This window comes from Hemicordylus capensis, chromosome 2 (assembly GCF_027244095.1).
Source record: "Hemicordylus capensis ecotype Gifberg chromosome 2, rHemCap1.1.pri, whole genome shotgun sequence".
Classification (NCBI taxonomy): domain Eukaryota; kingdom Metazoa; phylum Chordata; class Lepidosauria; order Squamata; family Cordylidae; genus Hemicordylus; species Hemicordylus capensis.
In genome coordinates this window covers 415,091,188-415,118,533 of record NC_069658.1, presented here as the reverse complement: position 1 = coordinate 415,118,533, position 27,346 = coordinate 415,091,188, and the positions used below count along the sequence as shown (strand labels likewise).

The 27,346-nt window shown below is 41.8% G+C and overlaps 1 protein-coding gene across 2 annotated transcripts in view; it reads left to right on the top strand.

Annotated features, from left to right (window-relative positions):
- SARNP (SAP domain containing ribonucleoprotein) overlaps positions 1–27,346 on the top strand; it is a 111,657-nt gene that overhangs the window by 7,780 nt on the left and 76,531 nt on the right. For both annotated transcript variants that reach the window (XM_053295619.1, XM_053295620.1), the window contains exons 2-5: positions 3,136–3,235; positions 15,486–15,532; positions 19,301–19,368; positions 24,628–24,679. In XM_053295619.1, coding sequence (XP_053151594.1) covers positions 3,136–3,235; positions 15,486–15,532; positions 19,301–19,368; positions 24,628–24,679 — 267 coding nt within the window. The remainder of the gene's footprint in view (positions 1–3,135; positions 3,236–15,485; positions 15,533–19,300; positions 19,369–24,627; positions 24,680–27,346) is intronic.

Here is a 27,346-nt window from a genome sequence, read left to right as displayed (position 1 = left end):
CATCAACGTCTTACTGTGGGCTCGGTGGTATTCCCGGCTTCTCCAATAGATCCTACTGTCTCACCAAGACCAGTTGACTACAGATGCCAGCCTATTGGGGGGGTGGGGGGAGGCATACTGTCTCAATACCCTAGTGCAGGGCGTGTGGTCCACATTGGAGTCTCAGCACAGTATTAATTGGCTAGAGCTCAGGGCGGTTTGCCTGGCCTTTCTACACTTTGCCAAATTCATCAGGCATGTTCTCATTCGAACTGACAATGTAGCCACCAAAGCCCACATCAGCCACCGGGGCGGGGGGCACATGGTCTTGTTCTCTAATGGAGGAGTCCCAACAGCCTGTTCAAATGGGCGGAATAACACTTGGCGTACATCAAAGCAAAACAGCTCAATGGGAAACGGACTGTAGAGGCAGACTGGTTAACCACACACAACCTGGACCAGTTGGAATGGAAGTTACATCCCAGGGTCTTCAAAGTGATATCACTACATTTTGGTCAATCAGTCCTAGATCTGTGTCCTCTCCACAGAACGCCTAGACTCCACGGTTCTTCACAAGTTACAGCTGTCCTCAGGCAGAAGCAGTAGACATGCTGATGGCTCCAAAAGTGGCTCCTTTGTGCATTCCCTCTATTTGCCATGATCCCAGGATATTGTAGAGATTCAAGGAGCAGGGCGCCTCTCTGATCCTGGTGGCACCATATTGGGTTAGGAGGTCATGGTTCTCGGATCTAATGGGAATGGCCACGGAACCTCCTTGGCATCTACCAGAGTGGCCAGACCTACTCAGCCAGGGCCCTCTCAACCATCCCAAGCAGGCATGGCTGCATCTTCACGCATGGCTACTGAGCGCAAACTCCTAGCCTCCAAGGGTTACTCTTCCAGGATCTTAGACACCATCATGGCCTCACACAGACCATCTGCTAACTGAATATATCAAACGTCTTGGGCAGCATTCCTCAAATGAGCCAAATGGGAATGGAGCCATCTGCTACTGGCCAAAATACCAGAGGTCCTAGGTTTTCTTCAGGCTGGCCTGGACAAGGCTCTGAGCCCTAACACTCTGAAGGCAAGCGTCTGCCTTGTCATTGATCATAAGGTTTTCTTCCAAGTCCTCTTTGGCCTCACACCCGGAGGTTAAATGGTTCTTGAAAGGTGCATCCAACATTGCTCCTCCAACAATGCATCACTTTCCTTCATGGAACCTTATTAAAGTGCTTAACTCTCTCACTAAGGCTCCTTTTGAGCCCCTCAGTACATCTACCAAGCTGCTCACATACAAAGTGCTCTTCCTGGTCACTATTCTATCTGCACACAGGGTGTCAGAGCTGGGAGCACTCTCAGTACATAAACACCTTTGCATTTTCCAACCAGATTCTGTGGTACTCAAAACAGACTCCACATTTTGCCCCCAAATCAACTCTGTGTTCCACAGGAACCAGGATGTTATTTTTCCATCCTTCTGTCCCAGGCCTCAGCACCCCAAGGAAAATCTTTGGTACACTTTGGATGTCGAACAAGTGATCAAAATATATCTCAAACACACAGCTTTTCTTCACTACATACTCTATGTTCGTTTTCTTTCAGCCAGCTACGTTGGGATCCAAGCCATCTAAGGCCATACTGGCCCGCCGGATTAGGGTGTGTATTATATAAATATATATATCGAGAGAGAGAGCCTACGGATCCCTGGGTCTTTCCCCACCACTCAAGATCTCGGCTCATTCAACACGTAGCATGGCTACCTCAGCAGCATTCTTTGCAAACACCCCCATATCTGAGATATGCACAAAGGCTACATGGACTACTGTCTCTCCATTGGTTAGACACTACAAACTCCAAGCCTACCAGTTGGCCTTGGGGGCATTTGAGCACAATGCTACAACAAGTAGTCTCTACCTAGATTTTCCCCTATCTTCACCGTAAACTGTCTGCCCAGTGACTACTGCTTTGGTACGTCCCAAAGCAATGGATACATTCCTACACTGGGAGAGAAAGTAACATTGGTAGTACTTAACATGAAGGTTCCCCAATTATACAAGGGTATCCAACCCTACCCTTTATTTATGGGCATGGTATTATTATTTCTAATTTGGCCTAATACTATTGGCACTTACATGCTTTGCTGAGAAACACAGGGTTTTTTTGTACCTCTCTTTTCTTATGCCTCTGCAGGTGTTTTTTCTGTCAGTGTATCCCTTTCTTCTGGATCCTGTTACTTGTATTTCTCAGTTCTTTGCTTGTGTCTAGTAGGTCATGCTACAGGGATGTAAGCTACAAACCTGTTAACTTCACTAGACGGTCCGGGAACTGGGTGGATCCTACAGAGGCAGCACGGGGCTAGTTTTGTTTTTAGAGAAGTCCTGCCTCTAGGGAGCAAGTGGGCGTGACAACCCACTGTAAACCCTCATACACTGGGTAGAAAGAACTTTAATGGTAAGTACTACCAATGTTACTTTTAATGCATGTATTTGGAGACTTAGGATGGTTTTTAAAAATATCTTATGATTGTGTAATTATCAGATTCTATTTGGTAAACTGCAGGTAAATGTAGGCTAGCTGGATGTATTATAAGAAAGGTGGTGTAGACTTTTCTTCTTCTCTGATTGCACCAGTCAGTTCAGTGTCCATATCCCTACGGGATTGATCTCAGTGGTAATAAACAAATATTACATGCAGATGGGTTGTGGGGGAAATTGAAAATGAAATCGCTGTATTCAAAAAGTACAAATCTCTTTATTCCAGTTGTAGAAGAGAGCCATAGTAATATGTCCCAGTCAGTAAACGCTTGACTTCCTGTGCCAATCAAGTGGATTTGAACTGGATTTTTAATATTCATCCTGGTCTCCTAGAGGCTGTTTCTCTAAGGTCTCCAACTGAACAGTGTAAAAAACCAGGAAAGATTCTAATGGAATAGAGAGCCTCTATTCTCTAAATTTTCATAAGTAGACCACACAATCTTTGTTTAAGATTTTTGGTTTGTGTTTATCTATTTACTGTATCTCTTAATTACATCTCCCCCCCCCTTTTGTTTTTATTTTGTATTCTAACTTCCCTTTCCAGATCTGTGAGAATTTGCATGTGTATGTCTTAACAAAATCTAATGTAATATGCAATAAGACACATTCTACTTTACAGCTTCCTGAGCTGAAGCAAGAATGTTTAGCCCGAGGACTGGAAGCAAAAGGAAACAAACAGGATCTCATCAACAGACTCCGGACCTATCTTGAGCAACATGGTAGGTTCCAACACTAGGTTTTCACAATATTCTGTCAAGAGCCTTCTAACAAGATTCAGTGGAAGTTCAGCTGAGTCTACCTTCTGAATAATTGCTTTTGTCTTTCTGTTCAGAAGCTGTAATAAGGATTTGGCTGATTGGTCTTAGTTCATTAATATACATTTCCAATATGAGTAAATAGAAATTCTGTCAAGTAAGAGATTTGACTGTGAAAAGAAAACAATTCAGCTCTTGCTCAAGATACTTCTTGTTGGAACAGATATTTTCTTTTCTCCCTCCCCCTGCTTCCGGTTTTCCATCTTTAAAACAGGAATTGTTCTGCTTACAGACGGCATGTAGCTAAATATTAAGATTGTGATCCTAAGCATACTTGCAAGGAAGTAAGTTTCATAGGTTGTAGGTGGCTAGCACTCTGCTTGATGCAGGAAATCCAGAGTTAGGGCATTCCCGAAATGTGGCTGTTGAGCCTCTGCTAGAAAACCTTCAGTAAGAGGCATCTCCCTCCTTGCAGTTGGTTTCATTATTGAACTACTCTTAAGAAATGGCTCCTAATTTTCAACTAAAAGCTACTCTTCTGTAACGTAAGCTCATTAGATCTCTGCTGCTCTTGAGGGTAGAACTAGAGCTAGTCTGCCCTGATGACAGCCCTTCTGGTATTTGAAGAGTACTTATCATGTTCCCCCTCAGTCTCCTCTTCTCTAGGCAAAACCTATCCAGTTCTTTCAACCTTTCCTCATAAGGCTTGTTTTCCATTCTCTGAACTCATTCCAATTTGACTGCATCATTTAAACGATGACACCTGGAACTGAACACAGTACTCTCTAGATGATGTCTGACTAGTGTGGAGTAAAGTGGAACTATCATTTCTCATGACTTAGAAACAATAGTTATTTTGGGCTGGTTATTCAACCTAAAATCACATTAGCCTCTTTTGCAGATGCATCATGCTACAAGCTCATATTCAGCTTATGATCTACTGCAATCCTCTAAACATCTACTACTACCAAGCCAGAGAGTGATATATTCCCTAGGCATAATAAAACAAAACAATTGCGGTTAAAACATCAAGAAAAGCAGCAGCATTTAAAAGTGCTAAAACCAATTCTGAAGATAAAAGTGTTAAAAGGACTGGGATAACAGGACAGTCCTGGCCTGCCACTTTAAAAATGCAGCAAAAGTGCCAGGTGAGTTTCCCTAAGGAGGGAGTTTCACAAGCAGGATGCCACAGCCGAAAAAGCTCTTTCCCTAATATCCACCTGCCTCAGTTTCAGAGGCAAGGGCACCCAAAGGAGAACATCGGCAGATGAACATAGTGTGCAGGCAGGCTGATATGGAAGTAGGCATTCCTCCAGATACCAAAGTGCCAGTCCAAAGAACGTGCATGGTAATGATGCTCACAGTTGTTGCTGCTCTGGCTTAGTCCCTAGAGAACACTTCTGGCATATGTATGATAGTTGTTATAACAGCACCACAACTCCTCATCCCAGCAGTAGTACCACCAATTAGGGTGCTAAATCGCAACAACATAGGCCTAGCATTCTCCCTGAGAGAGCACAGTCCATAGGCAGCAATGTTTAAATTGTGTTGCTAGAAACACTTGGCTCCTTCCATCACTACTACTACTTCATACTTTTGTCAGTGAGAGACACTTGAATAGGAACCACCAGCCTTTCCATCCCAGGCAATGGGCAGGTAATTGTGGGAAAGACACTTGAGACAGGTGCTAACTTGTGGACTTCTGATCTTTTGCCTCTGCAGTGTGTGGTGTTTGTGGCAATGATCCCCTTAGTGCTAAGTAAATATCCACCATATTTCACCCTTGCTTTTTCCATTTCCCCTTCCTTTTTGTGTACATTTGACAGTGAGTGTTGGGGTGTCTTGCCATGCATGTTTGGAAATGAGTTGTTTCCTCTTCTGCAACTTATGACCTCCCCAACCCTACGGGCTGAGCTGGTGGCTGGTTGGGCATGACTCTAGGATGACATTCAGCCTGCCTGTTGGTAGGAGGAAAGGGACTTTATTGGGTCAATTGATTGGTTTTGTGCAATCACAATCATGATTTTCTGGAGCAATAATGCATCTGCTCTGACATTAGGACTAACATGCTATAGGATTCATCTTAATTTATTGCTGTGCCACTTTCCCCATTCTCAGGCCATTCCTGACCCATTCTCCCCCAATGTAGGAGGGTATCCATTGGTATGGGTGGTCACACCCACGTGCTCCCAGCAGGTAGGACCAATTATGCAAACTATGAGCAGTCCTATGGTGCCCTTAGGCAACATCCACCCAGTTTCAGTCCTGTCTTGCTCCTGTGCATAGGGCTGGGAAGAACTGTAGTCTTTGCCTTGGATTTTTTCCTCTGTTTTCTTGTTTTTTTTCCTGATCTTCTTGACAAGACCAGGAGAGCTGGTCTTGTGGTAACAAGCATAACTTGTCCCCATAGCTAAGCAGGGTCTGCCCTGGTTGCATATGAATGGGAGACTTGATGTGTGAGCACTGCAAGATATTCCCCTCAGGGGATGAAGCCGCTCTGGGAAGAGCAGAAGGTTTCAAGTTCCCTCCCTGGCTTCTCCAAGATAGGGCTGAGAGAGATTCCTGCCTGCAACCTTGGAGTAGCCGCTGCCAGTCTGTGAAGACAATACTGAGCTAGATAGACCAATGGTCTGACTCAGTATATGGCAGTTTTCTATGTTCCTAATAGACCTTATTCTCTCCTTTCCTCACACTCTGCAATTCCTCCTTGTTTGCTAAAAAGAAAAAAAAAATTCCCCTCCTTTTCCCATTACCTCTTTCTTCTCTTTTGTACCATGCAGTGTGCAGAGCTCACAGTCTTGCTCTCCGAGGACCAAGAGCAGGCTCAGGGAGTGAACACCAAAAGGTCTCTTTATTTAGCAGGGGGAGAGTAACTGGCCATATCCACCTCCAGCACAGTACCTCCAGTGACTGTTGCTGGTGTATATATCATGTTTCTTTTTAGAATGTGAGCCCTTTGGGGACAGGGAGCCATCTTACTTATTTATTATTTTTCTGTTTAAACCGCCCTAAGCCATTTTTGGAAGGGCAGTATAGAAATCGAATGAATGAATGAATAAATCAATAAATAAAAGGGGCAGAGAATGCTCCAGAAAGCAGGACTGCAACCAAATGGCTAGAAAAAGACCATGCAGACTGCCCTCGGAGGAGCATGCCGGCTGCAGGAAGTGTGTTCGGGCCCATCCACAGGCCTTGCACCCTCTCCAAACACATCTTCAGCTGTCCAGGGCAGTTAGCAATAGGGACCAGACACCAGTCAGTCCAGTCAGATTCTGATATATGCCGTAATCCTCTCAGGCCTCATACAGTTCCCTCTGATTTTGAATCAGAGTCAGGAGAATCGTGAGCCAGCGTGGTGTAGTGGCTAGAGTGCTGGACTAGGACCGGGGAGACCCGAGTTCATATCCCCATTCAGCCATGAAACTAGCTGGGTGACTCTGGGCCAGTCACTTCTCTCTCAGCCTAACCTACGTCACAGGGTTGTTGTGAAGATAAACTTAAGTATGTAGTACACCGCTCTGGGCCCCGTGGAAGAGGAGTGGGATATAAAATGTAAAATAAATAAATAAATCTTAGGAGGTCCAGTCTAACAAAGAAGAAGGAGAATGATCTACCGATAAAGAAGCTGCTTCTGCAAACCTTTCCCCAAATTATTCAAGCAGGAGGATTTTGAAATTCTTCTGTCTTGTAAAATTCTTCAAACCAATCCAGACTCTGTAACCACTGCTATCACTGAGCCAGTAGCTTCAGAGGTGATATTCAACAATATCACCAGAACACTTCAGGACAACACCCTTCTCCAGGAATCCCAAGAAACATCACCTCATGACACAGGCTATTCGACATCTGCTCCAGACCAGGGCAATTGAATAAGTACCATCAACTGACAGATGTTGAGGTGTTTATTTTACTCTTGGTGCTCCAAAGAGATGAAAAATAGTTTATTCTATTTTTATTCAAGGGTGGTGCTTGACCTGAAGCACTTGAACAAATTCAGGATGGAAACTCTACATACCATTGTGCAGGCCATCCAGATGACGACGTCCTCACATCCATCAATCTGACGGAGGCTTATCTCTACATACCGATCCTACCAACACACTGTCAGTTTCTCCACTTCTCGTATGCACAAAACCATTTCCAATATGGAGCCCGGCCTAGCACCCTTAGAGTTGAATGATACATATAGGTCTAGGTGTAAATATTATGTGGAGAAGGGGATGAATTACTATGGCTTCTCTAGCGATGCTTTGGTTGTCTTGGGCTGTGGGAGAGCGAGATCATGTCTGTGCCAACGCATTATGAATATGGAGAAACAGATGGACAGAAGCTAGATAGGGGTTGACACCTATTTAGGTAATTAAACATCACTGTCTGGTCCAGCAAGATTCCTTAATAAAATATTAGTACCTAGTTTCCAGAGGGCTCTGATGCTGGCCTGGTGTAATGCCTTAGAAACAGCTGTCCAAGAGGGGAGATACTGTAAGATCCTCTATAAGGAGCGTGTCTGCACTTGTGGTTCTGGGGAAGTGGAGTCAACAGCCCATGTTATCTTGAATTGTCAGTTTTATCGAACTTTGCAGGAGAGATATACAGTGGGTATTGGAAAGAATCACCCCCTTTGATAGACCTTAAATTCTGGTTCCCTTTCATTTTGATATGAAAACACAAAGAAAATTCCCTTCACCAGCTGTACTTATCCAATGCAACCTATAACATCCAACTGAAAAACATCACAATTACAGTCCAGAAAAAGTGTTAGAAATAAAAAACAAGAATTACTGAGATTGAAAAAGGATCACCCCCCCAATGTCAATATTTTGTTGAACCACCTTTTGCTTTAATAACAGCCTTGAGTCTGTTGGGACACTTCTCTATCAACCTTGCACATCTAGACGGAGCAATATTTGCCCACTCCTCCATACAGAACTGTTCAAGTTCGGTCACATTGGATGGTAGGTGTTGGTGGACTGCTATCCTCCCTGGATCCGGTCGGCCCTCCAAACTGGATGGAAGAGCAAGGAGGAAACTGGTAAGAGAGGTTACCAAGAGGCCAATGGCCACTCTGAAGGAGTTAAAGGACTTCATGGCAAAGAGTGGTGGTTCTATGCATGTGACAACAATTTCATGAGCGCTCCACAGATGTGGCTTGTTCGGGAGGGTCGCAAGGAGAAAGCCACTTCTCAAGAAAGGCCACATTGAGCTTTGCCAGAAGGCACCTTGAAGATTCTGCTGCCAAATGGAAAAAGGTCTTATGGTCAGATGAGACCAAGATTGAACTATTTGGCCTCAACACCAAACAGTACACCTGGCATAAATCCAACGCAGCTCATCATCCACCATACCTACAGTGAAGCATGGAGGTGGCAGCATCCTGTTGTGGGGGTGTTTCTCTGCCTCAGGGACTGGGGCTCTCATTAGGGTAGAAGGAAAAATGGATGGGGCAAAATACTGTCAGATTCTGGAAGAAAACCTGCTACCCTCTGCCAGACAGTTGAGGATGGGCAGAAGATTCACCTTTCAACATGACAACGATCCGAAGCACACAGCAAAATTGACCACAAAGTGGCTGAAGGAGAAAAAAGTGAACGTCCTCATGTGGCCCAGTCAGAGCCCAGACCTAAATCCCATTGAAAATCTGTGGAGAGATTTGAAGATAGCAGTCCACCAACACCTACCATCCAATGTGACCGAACTTGAACAGTTCTGTATGGAGGAGTGGGCAAATATTGCTCCGTCTAGATGTGCAAGGTTGATAGAGAAGTGTCCCAACAGACTCAAGGCTGTTATTAAAGCAAAAGGTGGTTCAACAAAATATTGACATTGGGGGGGTGATCCTTTTTCAATCTCAGTAATTCTTGTTTTTTGTTTCTGACACTTTTTCTGGACTGTAATTGTGATGTTTTTCAGTTGGATGTTATAGGTTGCATTGGATAAGTACAGCTGGTGAAGGGAATTTTCTTTGTGTTTTCATTTCAGGATGTAAGGGAACCAGAATTTAAGGTCTATCAAAGGGGGTGATTCTTTCCAATACCCACTGTATAAGTCCTTTTTTTAACAGCATACCCCAGTTGTTTTGAGCAGTTCTATCTGGAATTACTTTTGACAGACTGTTGGGATGTAGTATCTTATAACGTGGCGAAGTACTGTTTTCTGGCTAATAAGACTAGGATAAGAAATGTTGAGAAGCGAGATATGGGGTTGGATTGAATTAAATTTTAGATTATTTTAATGCATGGAGCCCTCTGTTTTATGTAATTGATGAACTCGGGTGTTATAGTTCTGTTTTATGTTTCAACAGTTTATTATTTTTTTTGACCAAGTTCGCTTTTATGTAAAGCTTGCTTTTATGTAAAGCTTTTGTACTTTGTGTTTTTCTGGTCGAATGACCATAACAATAAAGATTTGATTTGATTTCCAATATGGAGCCCAGCCTTTCATCAGCCCCCAGGGTGTTTATCATGGTAATGGTTTCTCTTGTAGTGCACATGAGAATACAGGGCTACATGTATCCCTATAGCTAGACGATCTCTTGGTCAGGTCAGCTTCATATCAGAAGGCAGAGTCAGACATAAGCACACTATCGGGGTTTCTATCTGAACACGGCTTCCTGGTGAACCCTTCAAAGAACTTGCTTTTCTCTTCTCAACAGATTACTCATCTAGGGGTAACAATAGACACAGGACAGAGGAAAACAACTCTTTCCCAGGAGTGCAAAGCCAAACAACGTTCTCAAACTCACCAGATCCTAGTGCAGTATAGCACTATAGTAGTAGCAAGGGTAGACCTCATGACATTGGCTCGACTATTGGGGGGGGGGGCATGATTTCATGTCTAGAAATTGTTTCATGGTCCAGGTGGCACTCCAGCTCCTCCTTCTCATCAAGATCAGATCATGGCCAGGGACCACGTGTCCATCTCAAAATACCACAGAATTCTCCAGTCGCTCCAGTGTTGGACATCACCAGCTATCGACCAGGGGTGGGGGTACACCTCAAAGAACCACTTCAAATCCAGGTCATGACGGATGCCAGCAACTCAGGCTGGGGAGCCCACTGCAACATCTTGATCGCACAGGGCACTTGGTTCAACTCGGAGGCACAACACAGCATAAATTGGAACTCAGGGCTCTCTGCCTGGCACTGAGTCAGTTCATAGACGTGGTAAGGGGCCAACATATATTGATCAGGATTGACAATGTGGCCACCAAGGCCCATATCACTCGCCAAGGGGGACACATTCACATTGCTGATGGAGGATTCAAACAAACTATTCCTCTGGGTGGAGAAACATCTTGCATCCATCATGGTGGAGCACCTCAGCAGAGTACAGAACATATAAATGGACTGGTTGAGCAGACACAACGTAAACCAGGCAGAGTGGATGCTACACTCAGCAGTCTTCACTATGATAGCTTGCCGCTTAAGACATCTATTCCTCAACCTCTGTATGTCCCTACTCAGCAACCAGAATTCCAGGAACCACTGTCCACAGGCAGAAGGGACAGATGCACTGATATCTCCCTGGCTTTGGTGGCTGATGTATGCCTTCACACTATTTGCCCAAATATTGTGAATCCTCCAGAAATTCAGGGAAGAGGAAAACAATCTGATCCTTGTAGCCTGCTTCTGGCCCAGGAGGCCATGGTTCTTGGACCTCATGGACCTGTCAATCGAATCGCCTTGGCCTCCCCCTTACCGCCTAGATCTTCTCAAGCAAGGGTCTCTTCATTATCTAGAGCCGTCTTGGCTGCATCTTCACACCTGGAAACTTAGCAAACACTGTTGGCTTCCAAGAGCTATTCCAAAAGCATTCAGGATACCATACTAGCTTCACAACGCCAATCCGCAGTGTGAATTTACCAGACTACCTGGACAGCATTCCTCAAGTGGTCCAAGCACCAGCAGATGCAACCACTGAAAGCCTCTGTCTCCCAAGTTTTATCATTCCTTCAATCCAGACTGGACAAAGGATTGAGACCCAATGCTCTTCAAAGAGAGACCTCTGCTTTGTCCTCAGTTTTTTGTCCTTCCTCCAAGTTCTCTTTAGCTTCTCACCCTGACATCAGATGATTCCTTAAAGGAGCAACCAGTATTGCACCTCCCCCATTCCACAGATTTCCATCATGAAATAAGGTGCTCAACACACTCACCAGGGCTGCTTTTGAGCCACTTAATACGACTCTGCTTAAACTATTGTAATAGCCACCAGGAATATCACTTTGTAAGACATCTGCCCACAGGGTCTCTGAATTAGGAGCCCTCTCCATATGCAAACATCTCTGCCTGCTCCAGCCCACTTTCTACCTGAAAGTTAATACATCTTTTCACAGGAATCAGGACATTAGTTTTCTACCATTCTTCCCATTGCCTAAACATTCGAAAGAAAAATGGCATACTCTCGACTTCAAGAGAGCCCTCAAAATTTATATCAAACACACTAGGGACCTTCATCAGGCTGATGCTTTATCTCTTTTCACCCTGCCACCCTGGGCTCCAAATCATCAAAAGCTACCTTCACACATTTGGATAAAAACTTGTATAGCTATAGCTTATGAGTCCTTGGCATTATGTCCACCAACCAAAATCATGGCATACTCTGCCAGAAGTGCAGCCGCTTCTGCAGCCTTTTCAGCTAATACCCCTATTGCAGAAATATGTAGAGCTACTTGGTCTTCTCTCTCTCCATTTGTCAGGCACTATAAGCTGAATGTACACCAGTCAATACAACACAAGCAGTTTTCAGCCATACAGTGCTACAGCAAGTAGTCTCAATGTAGGGTTCTCCTTTCTCTGCATAAACCTTTTCCAGCCCAGTGACTACTGCTTTGGTATGTCCCATGTCAATGGATAGCCTCCTACACTGGAGGAGAAAGTAACATTGGTAGTACTTACCGTGAAAGTTCTTTCTCCCCATGAATGGAGGGTATCTGACCTGCCCTAGGTTTATGGTTGCAGTGCATTACACTGAAATTTGGTTCATAGTGGCTCTTACCTCTTTTGGAGGATGTGGAGGAATGAGGCCTAGACCCCTTGCATTTCAGTAAATAAGCCCTTGTATTGTAAAGTGTATTAATATTCCCAAACCTCTTCTTTTTGTAAATAGCCCTTGTATTATGAATGAATTATATATTGCATTAATATTTCTAAAAGCTCTGCATTATTGTAAATAGGATTTCTGTGCTTGCAAATGCCTATGCATGGAGAAGGTGCAGGATCAAAAGTTTTTTCTTGCTTTTCTGTAGTTTCATATTTGGTTTAGCTGTTGGACAGTTGATGTTATTTTTGGGAAAGAGATTTTTTTAAAGGGAGGGAATTTTTGTTTGTTGTGATTGGCTGGGCTGAGAAACTGTTGGGGCAAAAATGTACATATATTGAGAGAGTTTTGGAGAGCAGAGAGAGTCTGCTGGAGAGCAGCTAGAAGAAGCCTGAAAGAGAATCTGTTTGCGATGGAGTTGGTCTATCTGCAGGAGAGGTTGTGGGAGGAAAATAGCTGAAATCACTAGAAGAAAAAGAAAAGCCAGGCTGGATTGAGCCCCAGACCTGTGCTGTAACCAGAACAAGATACTGTCCAGCAAGCGAGAAGCTGAGAAGAAGAAGAAAGTGCAAAGTGCTCTGAGTAGGGACCAGTATAGAGCCTGGTAATGATTGTGTTTTTTCCAGCTTGTTGTTTTCCTGGTCTTTAAGTAACTGTTTTCGGTTTGTATTTTTCGCTGCAAAAGTAATGTTTTAATTGAACCAGTTTTTCTAGAAGTGAACTTTCTTGTTATATAAAAATTAGAGGCTTGTTGGTGTGTCCACCCCATGCCTATAAAGCCTTTCCACACTATTAGAGTTTTGGGTTTGGGCAACTTTTGAATGGCTGTTGCAATGGACTCAGCCATACAAAAAAGGCTACTTGGTGGCAGAGGTAAAAAGGTTAGGAGGAATAGAGAGCTGTTCCTCCAAACATGGTGGCAGTGGAGGGATCCATCACCTGGGGTAGCACAACAGGGCAGTTCCTCCACAGGGAAATGCCTCTTTATCAGCTCTGCTGCCTATGCTGCTGGAATCTCCCCCCCCCCCCACGGCTCCTTGTTTTTTCTGCTTCTGGAGCCTTCCTTCCTTGCATCTTTCACCAAACAGTCCTGGAACTGGGTGGATCTTGCCTAAGGGCACCATGGGACTGCTCAAAATTTGCATAATTGGTCTGCCTTCTGGGAGCAAGTGGGCAGACAGCCCATGTCAAGGGATATCCTCTGTATACTGGGGCGAAAGAACCTTCACAGTAAGTACTACCAATGTAACTTTTTCCTTCTGGTTGTGCCCAACACAGTGTATTGCACTCCAGTTCTGCCTAGATTGGGATAGCACTACTTCCAGGCCTTCTGTACCAGTGTGCAGGACTTAGGCATGGTCCTGTCCCTCTTCTTACAACTTGGAGAAGATGGGATTGAGCCCTTAAAGAGAAAACAATGCTTGTCTTTCTCTTGACACTCTTGGTATTCTGATAGAGTATAAGAAAAGCAAAAGAAATGCTTACTCAACTCTATAGCCCAAACATTGCTTTAAGGTTAGTGTAACTTACTGTGTTTATCCTAACAAGCTATTCATTTGTTTGCACACATTTTAAAGCATTTAAATTTTGCAACACAGCAAATGTTTTTGTGCTATTGTGGTCTGATTCTATAAATGGATGATGCTGCCAAACAGAAGTTCTTAAAACCATGGACCAGTTCAAACAAAACACCTCACCATGCTTGGTGGAGTTTGGGCTTACATGGTTGAATTTCTTTCCTGACTTTCTCTTTAGCACACTTTGACAAATTATAGTTTACCATTACATCCAAACTGACAAAACTGTAGTTTGTGCTTGCCCTTCAAGCTATGGTTAATCATGGCTTCCAATTCTGGTTTGGGAAAAAAGCTCAAGCCATAGTCTGTTGATTCACACACAATGACTGTCTATGATTTGAGTTAAACAGGAAGTTAGAGAGAGAGGAAGTTGAGAGCCAGCGTGGTGTAGTGGTTAGAGTGCTGGACTAAGACTGGGGAGAACCGAGTTCAAATCCCCATTCAGCCATGATACTTGCTGGGTGACTCTGGGCCTGCCATGAATAACTGAAACCACAAAGAGCCGGGGTGGTGTAGGGGTTAGTGCTGGACTAAGACTGGGGAGACCCGAGTTCAAATCCCCATTCAGCCATGAAACTAGCTGGGTGACTCTGGGCCAGTCACTTCTCTCTCAGCCTAACCTACTTCACAAGGTTGTTGTGAGGAGAAACTTAAGTATGTAGTACACAGCTCTCGGCTCCTTGGAGGAAGAGCGGGATATAAAACGTAAATAATAATAATAGAGTGAGATTCAGAGTGGAAGGGGGCTCACTCATGTATATTCAAACTTGTATGTGTTTTGACTAATAAGATACAATTTATGTTGCACTTTTTTAGTTGTTGAATAATGTGTACATAAGTACTATAAAAGAATTGGCAGTGGTACTCTCAGTTATATGTTGTTTGTGCTATTCTGACTCTGGGCCAGTCACTCCTCTCTCAGCCTAACCTACTTCACAAGGTTGTTGTGAGGAGAAACTTAAGTATGTAGTACACTGCTCCTTGGAGGAAGAGTGGGATATAAATGTAAATAATAACAACAACAACAACAACAACAACATAAAACAAAAACAGAAGATTCTGTCTGAATACAGAACACAAGTATTCTAGGGATTATTTTATTTATTTATTCAGTTTATATACCGCCCTTCCTAAAGTGGCTCAGGGAGGTTTACATTAAAATAAAAAACACATGATAAATCAATTAAAATTTTAAAAAAATTAAAAAGCAGATTAAAACTAAAATTAAATATCATTAAAAGCCAGGCTAAAAAGATGGGGTTTTAAGGCCTCCAAGGAAGATAATCCTCTAATATCCACAGGGAGCGCGTTCCACAACCTAGAGGTGACAACTGAGAAGGCTTGATTCCAGGTCACCACCAGATGAACTGGTGGCACCCGAAGACGGACCCCTCCTGATGATCTTAATGAGCTGTAGGGATCTTGTAGAGAAAGGCGCTCTCTCAGATAAACCGGACCTAAGCCATTCAGGGCTTTAAAACTAAAATTACCAGCACTTTGTACCTTGCCTGGAAACATACTAGCAGCCAGGATATAGGCTCTTACTATATCCAGCATGTAAAATATACTTTAATAACTCTTTCTACCCTGATTTCTTCTAGCGGAGGAGGAAGCAAATGAAGAAGATGTCTTGGGAGAAGAAACAGAGGTAAATCCTACTTCTGCTCAAAATAACTATTAATCCTATAGTTTGTGTCATGTGTTTGTGCCCCATCCTGATCTTAGTTGGTTTTTCCCTCTTTCCTGCAAGCTTCTTTTGGTGACGCAGTGCATCGAGATAAGTTGTATTATGTTTGGAGTCACAGATCATGTTGTAGTCAGCACTGTGTTTCAGCTCCTTGGTACAGGGACATGATTTACCAGCAAAAGTTCCTAGTACTGCCTCTACCATGCCAATTCTTGTCAACTGCATATGGCTAGGGATGATTTTTAACACTGTTAAATAATTATGTTTAAGAAATCACACATCACTCACATGATATGTGTTAACCTATTTTATTGGAGATCCATGGTTCAGCATCTCCTAACTAGCCCAGTGAATCATGTATGTTTGGTCACTTATAAATTCAGCAGTATTTTTACAGCTTTTCTAATTATGTGTAACCAGTGCTTGAGCTTGAAGTGATCACAAAATAGCAAAGAAACTGATTGTCTCATTGGTTCTCACCGGGTACCATCCGTAGCAGTTCTGGAAAGTTCTTTCACATCCAGCAGTTCTAGAAGCCATTTTTGGCATCCCTTCCTCTTGATGCAGCCTCCCGAGGCCCCTAAAAACTGATCCTGTTTTTGAGGGTTGAGGGACCCTTTACAATGGGATGGGATGTGACATTGGAGTTTGCATGGGGTTTGCATGTGACACGGAGTTTGCAAACCAGGTAGAAATGCCTTCCACCTGTGGAACTCCACTTGTGAAAGATGCCTTTGCCTGGTTTCTGGAGTTTTCTCTTGCTGCATCCTATAGGATCACCAGGAGTTTTTTGACCTGCAAGAAGTCTAGGAGTCTATGGCGGAGAAAATGGCTTGTGTTAGTGTACTTGCATCAGCACCACTGTGGATGCTACTCATTGTATCCCCGTGTTATTGGGGGAATGTATGCTGAAATGAATCTGATTTTTTTTCTTGTTAAACCTAGATTTAGTGTTCTGTGTATTAACCTTGCAAAAATTCAATTGGGCTTGCATATAATTGGAAAGAGAACAGATATGCGGAAGTACAAAAGGAAGCCATTTTATTTATTTTTACTTGTCTGTGTAAACCACTTTGAGAACTTGTGTTGAAAAGGGGTATATAAATATTCTTAGTAATAGAAATTCATCGGAGGAGAATGGAATACAACTATGGTAATCATATTTGCAAATCTTGCTCTAAAATGGTGTATTTTTTGTTTTTAAATTGTAAGCTGATTGGAGAGTTATATTTAGTTAATCATTTGAAAAGTATAATTTACAGTATAAACTTGCCATATCCCAGTTGCTTCACAAAAATTCAAATTATTCAGATGTTTGCATAAACATCTGTTCACATTGTCCTAAAACACAATGCATCTGAATAACTGAACATTTTTCATTCTTGTGAATTTGGCACCCATTTGTGCTCAGACCTTATATCAGACCTTACTGGACTGATATGTGACCTTTTCACACACTGTAGTGACATAGTTTGGACTGTAACCAAAGATTTACACACCCTGCTATGGATACAGCTGTTAAAAAGATCTATGATTCTCAGACTAATCACACAAATAAGTTTAGTTGCATATATAAACTTTAATGTCTACAGAACTGCTAAATAGCGCTTTTAGGAGTAATAGCAAGAGATCAGGATTAACTGTCAGCCAAATGGCCATTAATTCTTTGTTTCCTTAGAAACAAAGTTGTGTATACTAATTCTGTACCAAAGTATTGCAAGTTTTGTATTCAAAGGAGTTGACTTCTCTGACATATGTACATTTAGTATTGTCTCATTAGCTGTATCTGCATAATATTTTCTACTTTTACTGAGTCACTACAGGGCACTGAATTCTGCTCAGTTGTGTGTCCCATCCTCCACTTTTGAGATTTCCCACATACTTTCATGCATGTTTTATTTAAAATGAAAGTGTATTCCTTGGAATATTAATATTCTATGCCAACTATGTTCCTGCATTTGTGGAGTATGATGTGGGTGTTATTGAAGCCAGTTTTGTATATAGATAGCTGTCATATCGTATAATTTTCCAAATGTGGCTACTAAAAGTTGAACTTTCCCAGAATTGTATATTGTGTCCATCTTAGGTTGCAGAGTTCTGAAGAACATGCAGTTTTAACAGCTCATCTTTAAGTATACTGGCACAGTAGTCAATACTGTATTTATTTATTCATATCTATCTATCTATTACGCTTCTGTACTACCCTATCCAAAGGCTCTGGGTGGTGCACAACAAGTAAAATTTGTGCTGTATAGTAATAGTTCATACCTTTATCACCTCTTCATGGATGAAGACGTTGAAATGAGGAGGTGAAAAGATTTGACCAGTAGCTTTGGACAGATTTCATTCCTAGCCAGAAATGCCCCAGTCCTGGGTGTAGCATGCTTCTCTTATCTTTAATGCTAGCAGAATGTAATTATAGCTCTTCCCTCAAGGAGGACAAACCTACCCAGCTGAGCTCCAACTGGTATGATTCTCTGGGGTTCTTGGAAACAGCATTTACATCATTTACTTAGGGATGTGAGGGCGATCTGGCTGCAACATTTACTTAGAGCAAGGCCAATTTGTGACTGTTGAACGCATGTTTGGGGGTCACAGTCCAGCTAACAAACAGGCTGTTGGAATTTTTATGTCAAGGTTGATTACAAGATGAAATCCTAACCAATAAAGTTGGAGACAACAAATTGCAAGCTGAATCTGTCCTCAGATACATTTATATCCTCACCTTCCTCCAAGGAGCTCAAGGTGACATAAATGGTTCTTTCTCACCCTATTTTCTTATTGAAACAACTCTGTGAGATTGTTTAGGCTGACCAGTAATGATCCTGGCCCAAGCTCATCCAGTGAGTTTCATGGCTGAGTGGATATTTGAACCCAGGTCTTCCCTAGGTTCAAATCTCCATTCAGCAACATGCTAACTACTGCAACACCAAATGCTATACAGTTTTTAGAATTCTTGATATGTTAATGTCAACAAAATGAAAATACAATTGAATGTTAGAGACGAAGGTTTGGGTGGTATAGAAGTTAAATAAATAACATGTGTGTAATTTGTTCACACATTTACTGCTAAAAGATGTTGGTCTAGTTACAGTACATTATAACCTGTTCTGGGGTTATCTGCTCTATAATTTTGATAGAAATGGAAATGAGCCTTTAATTTTAAGATTAACTTTCCCTTTTGATCTGCCAGTATCCTTATTGTTCACTTGTAAAAGAGTTAAAGGAAACATAGCATCAGCTTTGGCTGATAGGTTCAAAAATAAAAGGATATCTAGTGCATTCGTTGGACTAGTTTTTCTTATTGTAAATATGCAAGTTCATCTGTATCCAGAGCTATAATTATGGAGCTGGACTTCTAAAATTAAGACTATATTCTATGCAAATTTAGTAAATGCCACTCAGTCAGTATGATTTGCTTCTAACTAGAGCTCTATCCAGATGTCGTACATGCATACACATATCCCTGTTTTGTGTGTGAATGTGTTCCTTTAAAAAGTGAACCCCTCAAATGCAGTTAGGAAGTGTATTACTATATGTGCATTGAACAAAATGTGCAAATAATGATGTGCATACACTATACATAGTTTGTATGTGCATTGAACATAACATGAATAAGACTAAGTGTGCATAGGATTGAGCTGTTAGTCCTTATCAACATCTTTTAAGAGGCTTATATTTGTTTTGTCCTTTAGGTTTACCTCTCTCTTTTGATTGTTTGCATTGCAGGAAGAAGAACAGAAACCAGTAGACACTCCTATCAAAGAGGAAGTACCTATTGAGAAATCTACTGAAGAGTAATTATCTGTTCTTTGTATACCAAAGCATGATATTGTTTTAACATTTGTGTGCCATTTTCCTTTGCAACACATTTCATCTCTGAATATGTCTTTTGCTATCTATGTTGAAGAATACAAATCAAATCTTTTGTGGAATAGATAGAGAAGGGTGATAGCACAGGGGTTATATTTTTACTTTTTGGAAATTACGAGTTGTAATGCTAAAAGTGTATATGTGGTAAACCTGGAAAATGAGTTACATTTTGGAATAGGCAAAGTCACTTGTTCTTCTTTATCACCAAACTTCTATATATTTTTCAGGAACATACTCTACCATACTTTGACCAAACGTATCTATCATTTTTGATAGTCTAGCTTGAACATCTCATTTTAAAACATCGAAATTCTGCATCAAAGTGACCAACTTTCTGTACCAGGAAAAGTTACATTATTGTATCCTATATTAATTTTGCTATATAGGCAAATTCCACATATATTTTCTATTTTGAATATTTTATTCTGCTCCTACTAGGGAGGGTGCAGGATGTGGAAAGTGTATTCATTTACCACCAAAAATCTTTCTGAAATTCAGTGGGCATTGCCTGCAACTTCCAAGTGTACCTTTGCTACCAATAGTATTAGAAATTTAATTAAAAACAATGATTTCTATGACTAATCCCAGTTTGTTCACTTGTGTGTGATATGGTTGTATAAGGTGCACAGTCCTTGAGATCTGTCTCAAAGGTGTTATATGAATCTCTCCTCTTCTAACAAGTTAACTTTACCATCCTCTTTCTTTTGACAAGAATGTCATTCTGTCCTCCTTCTCTCCCGCCAGTAAATGACCATTCCCTCTCAACATGCTTTAAGCAGGAAATCTCAAATTTAGTTTAGTGATCCTTCCTAGGTGTAAGAAAAACTGTTAGAGCCGTCCCAGTGTTAACAAAGACAAAGCAAAGATACACAGCTTAACTTGCAATGCCCATTCTCATTCCACATCAAGGAACAGGCAAGTTGTAAAAAAGAATAGGGCCACCTGTGTCAACGGCATGCTTTAAAGGCTAAGAGAAAGAAGCAAATTGTCCATTTGTCCCCAATACCATTAGTCAACGGACCATTTGAGCTTACTCCCGACCTAATCAACCAGACCTGCATACAAGCTGTGCTAGAAGAAGAGGTCAAGAAGGGTGAGCTAGCACCTCCCCTAGTAATTACCCTGAATCTCCTAATGAATCGTGTAACATTTTGAGATCCATGGTTTTAAAATAAGCAAAGTATAGCAGGCCTTGGCTATATGTGAAACCTGGGAAAGATGCACAGGGATTAGTTGATAAAGGAATTGACATGATGGCCTGGGTTATCTAGGGTAGGGATTTCCCAATATTACCAGTGTACTCTTTTGCATACAGTACATGAGCTTTTTTGTTTGCAGACCTTTACAGTTTAGCATTTGGGTATATCATATTTTCCCTTTAATCCAAGACATTAGAATTCCAGCACTAGTAGAGCTTTTGGTGTTTTGTACTCAGTAGAATGTAAGGGGGGGGGACTCCTATAAATCCAATTACCTTCAAATCCTTTTCTGGCTCATGCTGCCCCTTCTGTAGAAGTTAGGTACATTTTTAAAATCCCCTTTATCAGATGGCAAAACACAGTGCAGAGAAGCCAAAAGATTTGTTTTGAGGAATACAGTGTGTTGCATTCTGGAATATCCTTTCCTGACAGGAAAAGACTAGGGATGTGCAAAACATTTCAAGCTCGAAATGGGCCGTTTTGAGTGTTTCCAGCTCAAAACAAAACATGCTTCAAATAAAGGGCCTGTTTCAAACTTGAATCAAAACAACCCTGCCTGGATTCAAGTGTTTCTAGTGCTATTTTGGAGGGTTGTTTTTCTGAGGAGAGCTGGTCTACCAATTTGGGATCGGTGGGTAGACCAGGTCTCCGCCCTGGACTTAGCATGTCAGCCCATCTCAGGGGGTTGGTCTACCATCTGCATGAGGCAGGTAGGCCAGGTTTCTGCCACGGAATTAGCATGTTGGCCAGCTTCGGAGGGCTGATCTACCCGCCACATGGGGCGGGTAGACCAGACCTCCGCCCCGCACTTAGCACATCAGCCCACCTTGGAGGACTGGTCTACCTACATCATGTGAGTAGACCAGTCCTCCAAGGTGGGCCAGCATGCTAAGTCTGGAATGGAGGCCTGGTCTACCCGCCAACCCCAATCGGTAGACCACTCTTCCTGGAAAAACAGCCCTCCAAAACAGCGCTTGAAATACTCAAAACGTTTTGAGTTTGTTTTGTCAAAACAGCTGGCTTGGCTGCCGCTTCGACAAAACCTTTCAAGCATTTTGCGTTGCGAGCTTGAAACATTTCAAGCTAGCACCCCGTTTCGTGCTTGAAACAAAATGCAAAATCTGTTTCATGCACACCTCTAGAAGGGACATATATTTCTCAGTAGCAAAGTGCAGATACCTCTTCTCACTTTTATCCATTGTAGTATATAGTTTAAGATTCCAGTGTGCTCTAGCTGAATGGACAAAGCCCAAGATCTTTTTGCTTGATGGACATTGGTAAGTGCCTGAAGCCTTGAACAAGTTCTATGCATTATTTTATAATTCATATACTTGTGCATGGGTCTTGTCTTTGTGCAAACAGGAATAGAATAACTTAGGTTTTTATGTTAGTGACTCTTGCAGAGATCATGTGCTGTGAAAGGATGAGTATGGCTCTAGGGAGATCAGTACTAGCTTTCAGTTATGGCTGCATTCATGGTACAATGAGGATGAAACTATACTTTGTGAATCATTGCCCTCATGTTTTCTGTGCAGTATAGGTGAAAGCTCTTGCTGAATAAAAGTGACAGCCTTTAATTCCTCCTCTTCAGTTCCTCAAAAATAAGGCAGATGCTACTGTTTGCCCAAGATTGATTGGGTTCTTTGACCTGAATGCCAGTAGTTGCACAGTGGGTTTGTACAACTTCTTACCTACTAAATTGGATCAAGTTCCATTCAATATAACAAGTTATTGAGTTGGAGTCCAAGATGATGTGGATTTTAGTGCAGTGCTTATTCCTCGGCAGCAGGGGATGCCCTTTCTCTGCATCACAAATAGAAAACTGCAAACAGTACTGCAAGGGTAACAAGTCCCTGACTCCTTGGTTCCTGTTCTGAATTGCTTCCTGTGAAAAAGTCATTAAACCATTACTACCTTTCAGGGCATAAAATACGAAAACTGTCCAGGAATCTTGAACAAAAGCTGTCCATTTCTCTAAATGGGGGACCTTAATGAGTCAGGCTATGACCCACTGTTTTATGGGAGCTGTTTGGAGGAGGAGGATGCTGTTTCATTTAGCCTGGGAACTTCCGAACTTTGTATCTTCCTCCTTTGTTTTTCCTTGCAAACCTCAACCCTGTTTTCAGAGCATAAACTTCCAAGCACGCCCACTCCATTATATTTTTGTTCAGGCTGTTTACTGGCTCCCACTGCACATTGTTAAAGAAGTGTGTGTTTGAAATGGCGCTAGAGCTGACCTGGCCAAAAGTCAACCATTGCTGTCCCATGAACTACAGCAGAGCATCCCCTTTTGTGAATTTATGGCCATAAAGGAATAAAGATCCTTAGGGCACACAACACAGGCATGGGGTTTCTGGTTAGGGCTGACTATTCAGTGTAAGTGATTGCAATTTTTTCTAGTTATACTGTGTGAGTGATTGCATGTGGACTGTGGCCTCTCTCTCTCAGTGGGGTAGAAGGCATCCATATTCCAATAATCAGAAGTTCAGATAAAGAGTCTAGTTTATTTTGACTTGTGAGAGAGTGAGTGAATTTGGGCAGTGGTGGTTCAGGCAGTTTGAGTTCTCTAATGTCTCTTTATCAGTAATCTTCATGCTTTGCCAATACCCTGTTTTCTTCCCATACTTTCAAGTTGAATGACATCTGTTTTACTCAGAGTTGAAGATAATTTCATTCCTCTCGAGGTTGTATATATAATTGGGGATCATACAGAGGCTAAAATACAAGAGTTATCACCATAGTAAGGACTGAATGGGTAACTACCAAGCTTCAGCATTTGATCCTTTGGTCTTGAACCCTGCTAGGGCTGAGCTGGAATCCATAAGTTGGTTTGAATTTGTCTTTGTAAAGGAAGTACACCTTTCTTTAAACCTATTTATTGGTCTTTTCTTTTGTACTCTAGGTTCTTTTTGTCCCAGAGTCCCATGCATGCATATATTGACTCCCGGAGTTCATTGCTAACCTTAGACTTGTTCAGGTTCAGCATGGACTATTACTTTCTCTTTTCCCAGTTGGAAACTCTTTGTGCTGTAGACAATCATGTTGTTGCTTGCTGGTTTCTGGACATGTTGGAATTAAAGGCAATGAACTGGCTGACCACGGTGCAAACCACCATGTCATTAGACAGAATCCCATGTACATCTTCAAATTTAAATGTTTTATTTTGTAACATTTTTCTTAGTACTTATTTATTTATTACATATTCCTATACTACCCTATCCAAAGGCTTTGGGCAGTGATTACTTTGCATGTTTTCCTCAATATATATTCATATATATATTTTACAAATTCCAAAAGTACTTTTTATCATCCTTTAGTTTTACAGAATGCAATAAAGTGTTTCTACTTCAGAAAAATTTCTATTGCATGTACTTTACCTTTCCATATATATCTAATAAATGCACATTAATTAGAGTTTCCAATCCTCTTTTGATATTACTTTCCTGTTTTTTGCTACTGTAATTATGGCAATTAATACAGTTGCTATATAAATATATGATTTTATTCTGCATCTCCAACATTTCCCTAAAAAAAATTTCAGGTATCTTTTTGATTTGTACAGAAGTACTATACCATTTAAATAGAATCTTATACAAGTTTTCTTCTAAATTGTTTCTTATAGGATAGTAATGGTATATAATGGCAAAATCTGTGGGAAAGCCAGAACAGACTCCCAGATCTCAAACCAATACTTTAGTCAAATGTATCCTTCAAGAACTGTAGTCAGGAAATGATTCATGGCTTGGCTACACGTTGAACATTAGTTTTGCCTCCCTTCAGCAGACGAAAGCACTTGCCTGTTGAACGGAGAGGCTCTGTCAGGTGTGTGTCTTGCAATATTGATCTAACCTTTATGTTTGTGTTGCTCAGGTCTGTACATTTTGTTAAAATGCCCATCAAACTGTTCAGAACAAGTACTATCTTAGTTAGGAATGGCAAGCTAAGAACTAATTTTCTCTGACCAACTGTTTTGTCTGTCTTTAGGGGTGCAGAAAAGAAAGTGGTGAAAATTACTTCAGAAATTCCACAGATGGAGGTAAGCCCCTCTCTGCTAAACCAGAAGGTTTCCACATCTGAAAATGTTGTGTCGCCACATTAATTTTAGTTCACGTAACTGAGACTTGGCCAGGCTCAGTTTTCCAGTCCCTAGCTTGCTGGCTGGTCTTATGTTACTAGGTTGATGCTATATGGTTGTAAATTTTTTCATGTTCTTCTTCTTTTGTATATATATATGTGCTGTGGCCACAATCAGCATTACTACCTGCCTGAATGCAGTATGAGAATAATATTTGTAGCTCTGTTGTTGTCAGTAGATGAATGTGCCCTGTGAAACTGGCAGGAGAGGTCACTAGGCTATGTAGAAGCTCTACCTCCTTTCCTGCTCTTTGGATTGTCCCCTATGCCAGTTCTTTCATACCGTCTCCACGCTCGTCCAAGGAAATGCTTGGAATATTAAAGGAGAAATCATTATGCCCGAGATTCTGTCTTTTGCACAATGTTTGTTTTATCCTGCAAGGGGAGATAAAGGAAACTGTGCTAGAGGAAAAATTTGGCATGCCTGGCTGCCTGTAATCCTTTATTTCTATCACTTTCCACTATACTCCTCTGTAACTGGGGAAGCTGATATGAAAACACATTCTGTCTCCCTGCTGTTCAGCTGCCACCATCAGGATATAATCGCTTAGTGAGCTGACCACAGGTAGTGAGGGCTGATGTCACAAATTGCCGATTATTACTTCAGTAGGCAAGTAACTAGGAACAGTGAATAGAAACGTATCTGAAATGGAGCTGGTGCTGAAAGAGTGACGTCTTCTAAACTTTGTGGGAAGCCTTCATCAACAGATCATTAAATTCTTTTACTTACGTCCTCTCTCACTTTCACTTCGCAACTCTGCCAAGCTCCATTCTCACTAAAAACCCTTGAGATCTTTTATGAACCTCTTTAACCACAGAATGTAAATACCTTCTGGATTCAATTGACGTATGAAGGCACCTAAAATGTGATAATATTCTCCATGGTTTTATTTCCAACTCCATCACTGAAGGTGCTACCCTTGAACTGCCAAGGGTCACATGAGTTGCAATTAGGCTGCCACTAGTGGTCAAACCTATCAGCCGGCATTGAGATTCCTCTCTACAGGCAGAAAACCTGGCTCTTACAATAAAAATAAATTACATAGAATTAACACCTCTACAAGTCTACTGCTCTCAAAAGCCAGTTAATGGCACAGTGGGGAAATGACTTGACTAGCAAGGCAGAGGTTGCCAGTTGGAATCCCTGCTGATATGTTTCCCAGACTATGGGAAACACCTATATCGGGCAGCAGCGATACAGGAAGATGCTGAAAGGCATCATCTCACACTGCGCAGGAAATAGCAATGGTAAACCCCTCCTGTATTCTACCAAAGGGCTCTGTGGTCGCCAGGAGTCGACACCAACTCGACGGCACACTTTACCTTTACTGCTCTCAATAATTAGGAGTGGGCTGTGTTACATAAGAACAGCCCTGCTGGATCAGGCCCAAGGCCCATCTAGTCCAGCATCCTGTTTCGCACAGTGACCCACCAGATGCCACTAGAAGCCATAGGCAGGAGTTGAGGGCATGCCCTCTCTCCTGCTGTTACTCCCCTGCAACTGGTACTCAGAGGCATCCTGACTTTAAGGCTGGAGGTGGCCTATAGCCCTCTGACTAGTAGCCGTTGATAGACCTCTCCTCCATGAAGTTATCCAAACCCCTCTTAAAGCCATCCAGGTTGTTGGCTGTCACAACATCTCATGGCAGAGAATTCTACAAGTTGATTATGCGTTGTGAAAAAAAATACTTCTGTTTGTTGGTCCTAGATTTCCTGGCAATCAGTTTCATGGGATGACCCCTGGTTCTAGTGTTATGTGAGAGGGGGAAGAATTTCTCTCTCTCCACTTTCTCCACACCATGTATGATTTTATAGACTTCTCTCATGTCTCCCTGCAGTCGTCTTTTTTCTAAACTAAATAGCCCCAGGTGTTGTAGCCTTGCCTCATAAGAAAGGTGCTCTAGGCCCCTGATAATCTTGGTTGACCTCTTCTGCACCTTTTCCAGTTCTACAATGTCCTTTTTTAGATGTGGTGACCAGAGTTGTACACAGTACTCCAGGTTCAGTGAACATGTCTGCAAATTCCACAGGTTAATAGTGTAACACAATATTTTCATTTGTTAGTTATGCAAATATTGCTCTCATAAGGTGTTGCAAATACTTAATCCTCACAAGATGTTGCAAGCAAAGGATTAGCCATTTATAGCTACCTTTCTTCTTTCTGTGCTCAAATATTTTACATTTGTGCTTTCTGTGTGTTCCAGCTCTTTATCTTTTTGCCAGAACAAAGTTCTTTTCTGTCTTTTTGTGCCACCAGCAAATTTAACTTGGATCAAATATTGCAAGCAGAGTTGCTGAAATGCAGCCATTTTCATGAGACTTTTGTGCAACCACATGTTCTTGGCCTTGTAACAAGTTCTGTATGGAACAATTTCACTTTTCATTTTAAAAACAGTTTTTCTTAATGTGTTAAAAGTCCTGGTTTCCACATCAATTGAGAGTTGTTTGAGTTGGCTCTTTCTTTCTGAAGCTAGAAGGAGAAGAAGGTTGCTCACCTTGAAATGCCAAGGCTGGTGGTGCTCCAGTGCTTTCTAGTTAACATCCATGGTGCTAATGTACTTGACATGAA